Raw genomic sequence first — 10,155 nt, 5'->3', positions numbered from 1 at the left:
ACCCCCCCCCCCCGGCCCCAGACGCGCCCCCCCCCCCCAGAAGAACACACGTGGTCTTTTTGGTAGGAGACTTTCTCTTAGCGCATGTAACCCTACCGCCGAGGTTCCCGGTGTAAATGCCGAGCCGATGCCAGCAGGAGTGATTCTCACACAGGCACGTGGTTTAGTCCTCGTGCAGGTCTGGCTCTGTGCTGAGCGTGTTTGGTATTCAAGGGCAGCCGGCAGCCGTGGCATTCCGCACGCCACACCTAACCAGACTGAGGCTCTGGGCTTCGGGCTTGGCGGACACCAATGGCTGGTGAGAAGGAGCGGGGCCCAGTAGCACCCAGCTGACCACGCAGCCTGTCCTGCTTCTGCACCTGGGCAGGCCTGAGGCTGGTCTGTCGTGGTGGGGAGAGGTGGCCACCCACAGGCAGACGTCACATGACCTCTTGGCACCCAGCAGGAAAGCTGCGTACCTTCCAGCTGCTTCTGCTCTCCCTCAGCCTCTGGCAACCGCTGCCCTAGGTGGGTGGGACTGAAACCAACTAGCGAACAAAACTGCCTAAGGAGCTGCAGTGTGAGACAGGAAGGCCCAGAGCATGCGCTGGAGGGGCAGGAGCCTGGGCAGGGTGCCCACGTTCACCCCTGGCCTGCTCAGCCTGGAAGCGGCCTGCCTGCTGCACCCGTGGGCTCACCTCTGTAGCCCCCAGGGCCCTGAGAACTCGGCTTGAACCTCTCAGAGTGAGAAGGCAGGTCATTCTTGGTCCTTCATCAAGCTGTGGCTCTAGGGGCTCCCGCACTTGAGGCCACCTCGATTCTGTGGCTCTGAGACACTGGCATGAGGCCAGTGCTCCCTGGGGTGGCCAGGTCTTGGCAGGAGTGCAAGGGACAGCCTGGCCTGCAGGCTGCATGGCCCACTTACGCTCTCTCCCCCAGAGCGCCGGGAAGTCTCCAGAGATGGCATGAGCTGGGCTCTGCTGGACCTGCCCGCGGTGTCCTACCTGGACTCTGGGGACTACGTCTGCCAGGCCAAGAACTTCCTGGGGGCCGCTGAGACCCTCATCTCCCTGACTGTCACTGAGCCCCAGACTTCCGGAGAGCTCAGCGGGAGCCCCGAGGCGCTCTGGGCCCGGACAGGCGAGGGGGGCGCAGCCGCTGCCCACCACAAGCCTGCGGGCACCGGCGAGGCGCGGGCCGGCCGCACTGCCCACCGGGCCTGCTGTGCCCCGCGCCGAGGAGGGGCCGGCCCTGCAGCTCTTCCAGATGGATGTGCCGGGCCCGGAGCCAAACGGGCAGGCGGGCCCCCAGGAGGGCCGGACGGTGCGGTCCCTCAAGGTGGTGGGGGACACTTACCACAGCGCGACGCTGGCGTGGAAGGTGCCCCAGGCCGCGAACGCCACAGCCCTCAGCGTGCTCTATGGCGTCTTCGGGCAGCGCAGCCTGCGGCGTGTGAACGTGCGGCCCGGAAAGACGAGGATCACCCTGGACGGGTTGGCGCCCAAGACCAAGTACGTGGCGTGCGTGTGCGCGCGGGGCCTGCTGCCCCGCAAGGAGCAGTGCGTCATCTTCTCCACCGACGAGGTGGTGGACGCTGGCCACACGCAGCAGCTCATCAACGTGGTGGGGGTGAGCGTGGCCGCGGTCATCGCCGTGCCGCTCACGCTGCTCGTCTGCTGCAGTGCCCTGCGGAGGCGCTGCCGCCGGCACCGCACCCGGGGCTCCGGGGCGGCCCACGGGCACGTCAGTCTGGAGAGGCTGGGCCGCAGCCAGGACCGCCTGGAGGTGCTGACCCCGCACAGCCTCAGCGAGGTCGACAGGCTCCTCTCGGCCCGGTCCAGCATGGACTCGCAGGCGCCGGGGGTCAGCGGGGCCCGGCGCATCGTGCAGGGCAGGCCGATCAATGAGTACTTCTGCTGAGCAGCCATCCTCCACTTGCGCCTGCCCGCGCTCTCCCTCCGCGACCATCCGTGCTCCTCACGCATGGGCGCATGCTCGCCGGTCCTTCCTTGCGTGGGCACCTGCGAACGCTGACACACAGCCCAGTTACCAAGCACTTGCTGCGTGCCAGGGAGTGTCTAAGTGCTTTATATGCATGAACCCGTTTAATTCTCACAGCCATTTGCAGCAGCCACTGCTCTTCTCGCCAAGAAAATGGGGGCTGAGTAACTTGCCTGTATCAGTCAGTTTTTGCTGTGTAACAAATAAAAAGCACAATCACAACGGTACACAACACACACTTATTTTAACACTCTTGGGTGTGTGGGCTGCAGCGTCCCTGCTCTGTGCATCCCACTTAGGGCCAGGGTTGGAGAGTGGCAAGGGCTGCTGGAGGCTTCTCTCATGGTGGGTCAGATGGTATCAGAGGAATGAGCGAAATCATGTGAGGCCTCTTAAGCTCTTAGTCCAGGACTGGCACCCTGCCACCTCTGCCCATTTTGTACCTGCCAAAGCACGTCTCATGGCCAAACCCAACTTCAAGAGGGCAGACAAGGACATTTCTCCCATGGAGGCGATGGAGAGGGCAGGAAATATTTGCCGAGAAGTGGGCTGATCTACCACATGGCCTGCAAGAGCACGGCTGGGCGGCGGGGCTGCTCTGTGGCCAGCGCCATCCTCACTCTCCTGTCCTGCATGCTGACTGCATCCATGCTAAGGCATAGCACCCACACAGTGCTCTGTGCATTAGCGTGTGCTCCGTCTCTGTCTCTGTCTCTCTCACACACACAGTGGCCTCACTGAATTCTAGCACTTGTTCTCTGAGTGCTTTTCCGCCTGGAGAAAATCATTTGGTTTTCAGTAAAGTCCAGCGGTGTGGATGCCGCCCAAGGGACCACTGCCCATTTGCCCTGAGTATCAGGCTGAGGAATCTGAGACCCTACCTGGAGAGTGCCAGCACACCCTCGGCTGCCCGGCACCCTGCGCACCCTGGAGCAACCTGTGATCCTTGCCCAGGCTTACCTGGGCTCCTGACGGTGTCGCTCAGCAAGCCACTTCAGAAGAGGACTCCTGTCCATGTGCTGGGAAGCCACGGAGATGTGGTCTCTGCACAGGAGAAGGGAATGTTCCAGCAGAAGGCTCGGTCCGTTCCTTGTCTACAGGGCTGAGCTCGCAGAGGGGAGCACCAGGCTGCTGCTGCCTCGGAGTGCAACAAGGACACTGGGGACAAAGAGTGGTCCAAGGAAACGGTTTTGCTAGTGCTGCATGAGAGGTCCACGCCACGTTGGACATTTATCAGACAGAAGCCAGCGTGACACCGTGATTTCTAATCTATCGTCCCCCATTTAGACTCTGCCCCCCGTGTTCTCATGACGCGCTGATGTTCACGACAACTGCCGGGGCTGGGCCACTGGACTTCACAGGAGGGAATGCTGGGGGCTGAAAATCGACGCCTTGCCAGGGCGATGGCTCTCTTGGAATCCAGCTCCTGGGCAACTTTGTGCCAGGCCGAGTCTCCATGCAGCACTGACTTCCGCAATGCAGTCCTCCCCTGGTCCTTTCTAGAAACGGCACTTTCTTCTCATTTTCTTTATTGAGCCTCCGAGACCTGGCATCAGAACCGTGCACACGGGCGTGGCGGTTCTCTGCTGGACGTTTTCCACCATCACCTGGAGGGAGCGTCTCGCACCTGTGGGCTGCAGGAGGACTTACTGGCTGAAAGGTGGTGATGACACTGAGTCCATCGAGGTCAGCACATTTCTAAAGGAATGGCAGAGAGTCCACATTGTACGCTCTGTTACTGCTACTCAGCTCTGAGGATGGGGTGCAGAGGCAGCTACAGACAGTAGATAAGTTAATGGGCCTGGATGTGTTCCAGTAAAATGTCATTCACAAAAAGAGGTGGTGGGAACCAGCAGTTAGCATTACGTAATGGCTATGGACTCTCACAGAGCCGACCGCGGTTCGCATCCCGGACCCGGTGGCTTAAAACTCATGCCGGGCGCATGTGTGTGCGTGCCCAAGATCCCGAGAGGAGAATGGAGGAGAAGGGATTGCAGCTTGACCATCCCCCCTGGGGGGTGATTTCTCGCTTTCTGTCTCTATGTCTCTCTCTGTCTGTCTGGCGAGCTCACGCGCCCTATAGCGAAAACCTCTCCAAAAAAGAAAAAAAAAAAAAAAGAACAGGTGGCAGGCTGGACCCGGTCCTGCTGCAGTTGGGCAGACCCTCACCTGGATTTGTAAAGATGTTTCTGCTATGTCTTTGGAGACCTGCATCTCAGTTCTAATCACTTGCTGTACAACTGTGACAGTCACTCCCAAAGTGAGGACAGGGAGCAGTAGGCAAAGGGAGCCGTCTGCTGAAATGACCAGGACAGGGTCTGTGGGCCCGCTGCAGGGTGCAGGTGCAGTGTGCTGCTCTGCAGGGCTGGCACTGTCTGGCCGGCCACGGCACAGATCCTGCGTGGCCTGAATCTCTTCGGGCATGTGTGCGACCACAGTCTTGACTGGCTGGAGGGCTCGGGGTTTGGGGCATGACGGGACCTTATTGGGGTTCCTCTCTCTCTCTCATCTTTTCGGAAATAAATAAACTAGGACTGGCCCCGTAGCTCAGTGGTCAGATGCTGTCAGAGGAAGCCAGATCCCATGTGGCCTACCTGGGCTTGAGTCGCAGCTCTGTTAGCTTGAAAAAACACGCCATGGTTATGTGTGTGCCCAGGGCCCTGACGGGATGGAGAACTGAAAGAAGAGGGTTACGGCGTGGCCAGTCCCCATTGGCATGCTTCCTTCCTCCTCCTCTTCTTCTCACCCGTTCTCTCTCTCTCTCTTACTCTCTCTCATGCACATACCTTCTGGAATAAAAAAAAGAAATAAAGTTAAATAAAGATTGTCTTCAAATGATTGTCTGAGCAATTATTTGGCTAAAGACAACTAATATCCAGCCATGAAACTGGTTTGGAGAAAATCAGGAACTTGAAAGCAAGGAAGAGTTTGTCAATATTTATCCAGAACTGATAAATATTGTGGTGGGGGAGGTGGGGAGGGAGGGAGGCAGAGGGAGAGGAGGGTGTAGGAGGGTGTAGTGCTGAGAGATCGGGCTTCCCAGAGACTCACTAGGGTCTCTCTGCGGCTGGAGAAGCACCGAGTGGCCACCCTCGCAGGGGCGCCCACAGCACGTGGCCCACAGCACGCAGCCACACAGCACAGGGCGCCCACAGCACGCGGTGCCCCACAGCATGTGGCCCACACAGCACACAGCCCCATAGCACGGGGCGCCCACAGCACGCGGTGCCCACAGCAAGCACATGGCCCACACAGCACATGGCCCACAGCACGCAGCCCACAGCACGCGGCCCGCACAGCACACAGCCCCATAGCACGGGGCGCCCACAGCACGCGGTGCCCACAGCAAGCACATGGCCCACACAGCACATGGCCCACAGCACGCAGCCCACAGCACGCGGCCCGCACAGCACACAGCCCCATAGCACGGGGCGCCCACAGCACGCGGTGCCCACAGCAAGCACATGGCCCACACAGCACATGGCCCACAGCACGCAGCCCACAGCACGCGGCCCGCACAGCACACAGCCCCATAGCACGGGGCGCCCACAGCACGCGGTGCCCACAGCAAGCACATGGCCCACACAGCACATGGCCCACAGCACGCAGCCCACAGCACGCGGCCCGCACAGCACACAGCCCCATAGCACGGGGCGCCCACAGCACGCGGTGCCCACAGCAAGCACATGGCCCACACAGCACATGGCCCACAGCACGCAGCCCACAGCACGCGGCCCGCACAGCACACAGCCCCATAGCACGGGGCGCCCACAGCACGCGGTGCCCACAGCAAGCACATGGCCCACACAGCACATGGCCCACAGCACGCAGCCCACAGCACGCGGCCCGCACAGCACACAGCCCCATAGCACGGGGCGCCCACAGCACGTGGCCCACACAGCACGCGGCCCTGGAAGTCTCGTGTGGAGGTTGGCTGGCCGCGGCGTCTCCTTCGCGTCCTTTTCTGACCGCTGTGGTTCCACCCTTCCTGACCAGGCACAAGGCAGGTCCGATGTCGCTGATCACAGGAGCCTGAGTCGCAGGGTGTGGAAGGAGAATCTCGGGACGCATCCTGGAAGCGGACGTGGGCCAGCCACCTGGACTGCCCACCTAGGCCTCGGCAAGCGCTCCACCCGGGTCAGGAGGTGGACGTGTCTGTCTTAGCTATGACGTAATCGAGTAAAGACAAAACGAACTCACAGGTACTGAGCGTTTTATTTATGTGCGAAGTCACGTGGTCCGGCTTGGTGAGGCTGGTGCTGGTCACAATTCCTACGTTATGGTACCTTTGCCCATAAACATAGATCCCTGCCCTCGCAGAGTGCTCGTCAGTGGGAAACGGGGCTGGAGGGAGGGCTCTGTCACACCTGTGCCCTCGCGGACCCCACCCAGTGCAGGCCACACCTCTGCAGTGTCATTGGTCGCCCCCCAAGGAAGAGGAGACGCTGGGGAACCGGGCTTTTCAGGCACCATTTCCTGTAGCATCTCATTACCAGGACAAAGGCACAGGCCCGCCTGTCTCAAGGGGGCTTGGAAATGTGGTCTTCTGTGGTGGCCGTCCACCACCACCCACAAGAGCACAGGGGACCCAGGCCCACCCAGACATGGCCGACAGCTGAGGCAGGGCTGGAGGGAGCCCTAGCATGAGAATGAAGAGCAGCGTGCCTGCTCCCTGCAGGGCTCCCAGTGAACCGCCCAAACCCCACTGTGGTCGGAGACGTAGGTGACACATCCCGAAGGGATCCGCAGGACACCAACAGTTCTCTCCAAGACGCCGGGCAGCCAGTTACGTCTCCGGTCTCACAAGCACGGCCCTGGCTTTCCCACCACACGGCCCCTACCACGAGCCCTGGGAGCCACGTTCCTAAAGCGCCCTGCAGGAGGGGAGGGGACGGCATGGTCCCAGACCTGCCCCTCTGTGAGAGCTCCTCAGTGTAAGGACTGCACTTCCCCCAACTCATTTAGGGTAAGTAACGTGACGTGAGCTGTCGTTACTGTCCGGCCCCTGTCTTCACCCCATACAGGGACTCTCCATGCCCACTTGACAAAAGGGGGCCACAGGCTGGTGGTCAGGAGAGGAGAGGGGACCGTGAGAGGTGGTCTCCACGATGTCAGAGATCGCGTGTCAGTGGGTGGCTGTCACGAGCTGTCAGCAAACCTGGGTGGAGTTGTCAGAAAGTTGGGGAGAGCTGGGTACCTTGGAAGAGGCCGCAGGGTGGAGGGAGAAAACTGCAGGGAAGGCCTCACTAGGGGTCCGTGACAGCAGAAAGTTAGACCATGTGCTTTCATGGAGCATGACTGAAAACATCTTGGCGAGTCTGGCAGAGGACTCAAGTTAGAATGGCCTGTCAGAGTTGTCCCCTACCAGGCCAGCCTCAGTCCCTGGACATGGGCTACCTCAGGAAGGGTGACCTGGGCCAGGCACTCCTGGTGGCTGAGCAGAGGGGGGATCTGGCAGGACCTTCTCATGTTCACCAAATCTCCATGGCCACTGGATGCTCCTTGTCTGAGTGAGGAGTTAGATTACCTGAGACTCCGGCAAATATATCTGGCTTGGGTGGTAATCAGCTTAGCTGGTGACCCACTTCCCCCTCACTGGTTAGCTCCTAAGCGGATGTTCTTCACGGAGGCCTTTTTGTAGGGTTTAATGTGTACCACGAGTTGTAGGGGAGCCCCCAGCCTGTCAGTGTGCGTCTGAAAGGGCCTTGGTCTCTGGGAGCCTGTCGGTGTGGGAGGTGAATTACTGGGCTTCCATGGTGCACTCCATTTCACATCATCTCAACATTTCCCAAGACCACTCTGAGGCATTTACTAGTATTCTCACCTCAGAGAGGGAACCGAGACTCAGTGCTCCAGGACATTCCAAGGATCTCAAGACTAAGAAGCGTCAGCTAGAGAGAAGCCCCATGGGCAGGGTTTATCACAGCTTGGCTCCTACCTCATTCCTTTCATTTTGTAAGAGTGTAGCTTAGAGCAGAAGACAAATACATACTTGTTCGATGAAAAGTGGCAGATCAAGAATACACAATCACATCTCATTTTAAAATGCAGGTCTTTGGGACCAGTAGTTAGTGTAATGGCTATGTCGTTGAACTCCCATGTAGTCAACCGTAGTTCGAGTCCTAGATAAACTCATGCTGGGCATGTGTGCAAAAACCTCTCTTTTTTGGAGAGTTTTTTTTTTTTTTTTGCTATAGGGCGTGTGTGCTCACCAGAAAGACAGAGAGAGACAGAGAGACAGAAAGAGAGAAATCACCCCCCAGGGAGATGGCCATGCTGCAATCCCTTCTCCTCCATTCTTCTCTAGGGATCTTGGGCATGCACACACATGCGCCCAGCGTGAGTTTAAGTCACCAGGTCCGGGACTCGAATTGCGGTTGACTATGTGGGAGTCCAGCAATATAGACATTATGCCAACTGCTGGTCCCTATTCTTTTCTTCTTCTTCCCTCTTTTCTTCCTCTTTTCTTCTCTTCTTCTTCTTCTTCTCTTAGCAAAAACCTCTCTAAAAAAATGCAGGCCTTTCTTTTTCTGATGTAAAATACACAGCATACAGAAGAAGTTGAGAGGCCCAAGTAACACAAAAAGCTTTGGTTTAACCAGGAACACCACGCTGTGTTGGAAACTGCCTGTGCTGCTCCTCTGGCTCTGGCCTCCCACACTGCAGATGCGCTGGTCTGTGCAGTAGGCACGAGCCTGTGCTACCCTGTGTTGGGAGAGGATGAGTGATAGGCATGCACGCAGTGCCACACTGTCAGGCGTGCATGCAAGGTCACCTCATCACTTGTCACCTGCTTTTGCTTCTGGAAAGTGGTTGGAAGTTTGAGGTTTCAGGAGCCAATTGTGAAGGGTAAAGTATTAGAGGGTTTTGGCTCAATGTCCTGAGCTCTGGCTCCATGGTGTGGGAACACAGCACACACTTGCTCCACAGACTTCTTTCTAAGAGACGGAGGGAGGTAAGGCCAGTCTGGAATTGGACATCTGACTTAGAGTTTAGGACCCAGGTGCCAGAGGACGAGTCTCCTGACCTTAGCCAAGAGACACTGCTTCTTGTTCATGGCTTTGGACTGAGCCTGCGACCTGGGTCACTCGAACCTCTGAGCCTCTGGGCTTGGCAACCACCGAGCTGACCTCCGTCGGTCCAGATACCACTAATGTGCTCTGTCAGAGGCGTGAGCTGTGCTTACTGAAAACTCATGGCAGTTTCTTCTGAAGGAGTGTGGCTTCAGCTTCTCTGTTTCTGCTAGCTCCAGCCTGGGGGACTCAGGAGCAGCTTGGCCTTGCTGTTTGCTGGAACCTGCCAGCTCAGAGGAGCACTTGGTAGGTGCGTGGTTTGGGCTATGCCAGCAGCTTAGAGGGGATGGGCCTTATGGGGCATTAGCAGGTTAGAGGGGATGGGCTTTCTTTAGGGGTGAGGTGGGACTGGAATAGGCCTAGAATTGGCAGGAAATCTGCAAAATCTGAATGAGACTCATCTGAGTTGGTGCCAGACTCCAGAGAGCTGTGTGCTTTTCGCCAAAATGGGCCTAGCTACCCCTTTTATCTCAAGCGAGTAATGTTTTTCCTTTTCAAATCATGAAGCTGTCGCCAGGCTCAGCTTACTCCCGCCTCCCAGTTCCTTGATGTTTGTCTTAAAGCTTCTCTGGTTTCTTGGGCAGGATGGCACAGTGCATGTGTTTCTTTGGGAAAGATCCCAGGGAAGCTTTTGGAAGAGCTTGAGCCAGTGAAAGTTGATTACCCTCCCTCATTTGAACGTCCAGAAGGTCTCCATCGACCTGAGCCCTCTGGGATGCCTCAGGCCCCACTTTAACTATGGCATTGCCCTACATCTGGGAGCCTTGGTGCCTGGCAGAACTGAGCGCGAGACCAGAGGGGCACGAACTCCGGTCAGCACCGTGGACAGCGCCCTGTCCCATACATCCCGCCCAGGGTCTGGGATCTAAACAGACTGATGGACTTCCTGAGCCGGATCTTCAGATTCTACCTGGCCCACCTTGACATACCCTGACAGTTATACCCAACAGAGTCTTCTTCTTCTTTTTTTTTTTTTTGGAGAGGTTTTTGCTATAGGGCGCATGCACTCTCCAGAAAGACAGAGACAGAGAAACACAAAGTGAGAAATCACCCCCCAGGGGGGATAGCCATGCCGCAATCCTTTCTCCTCCCTTCACCTCTC

General features: G+C 57.9%; 1 protein-coding gene and 1 long non-coding RNA gene across 2 annotated transcripts in view; one reads left to right on the top strand and one right to left on the bottom strand.

The window, feature by feature from the left end:
• Positions 1-1,910, top strand: part of LRIT1 (leucine rich repeat, Ig-like and transmembrane domains 1) — a 13,869-nt gene extending 11,959 nt beyond the window's left edge. The window contains 2 exon segments of the mRNA XM_006148718.2: positions 919-1,147; positions 1,149-1,910. Of these exon segments, the coding sequence (XP_006148780.2) occupies positions 919-1,147; positions 1,149-1,899 (980 nt within the window). The 3' untranslated portion in view covers positions 1,900-1,910.
• A 34-nt stretch (positions 1,911-1,944) lies between these two features.
• Positions 1,945-4,726, bottom strand: LOC102497381 (uncharacterized). Its single transcript, XR_334583.2, has 3 exons — positions 4,575-4,726; positions 2,941-3,678; positions 1,945-2,172 (listed from the first exon to the last, which is right to left on the bottom strand). It is a non-coding gene; the product is annotated as an uncharacterized LOC102497381 (long non-coding RNA).
• Between the last annotated feature and the right edge of the window lie 5,429 nt (positions 4,727-10,155).

Source organism: Tupaia chinensis, unplaced genomic scaffold, assembly GCF_000334495.1.
Source record: "Tupaia chinensis unplaced genomic scaffold, TupChi_1.0 Scaffold000240_1, whole genome shotgun sequence".
Lineage (NCBI taxonomy): Eukaryota > Metazoa > Chordata > Mammalia > Scandentia > Tupaiidae > Tupaia > Tupaia belangeri.
Note: the sequence above shows the minus strand (reverse complement) of the source record. Positions and strands in the feature narration are given on the sequence as shown.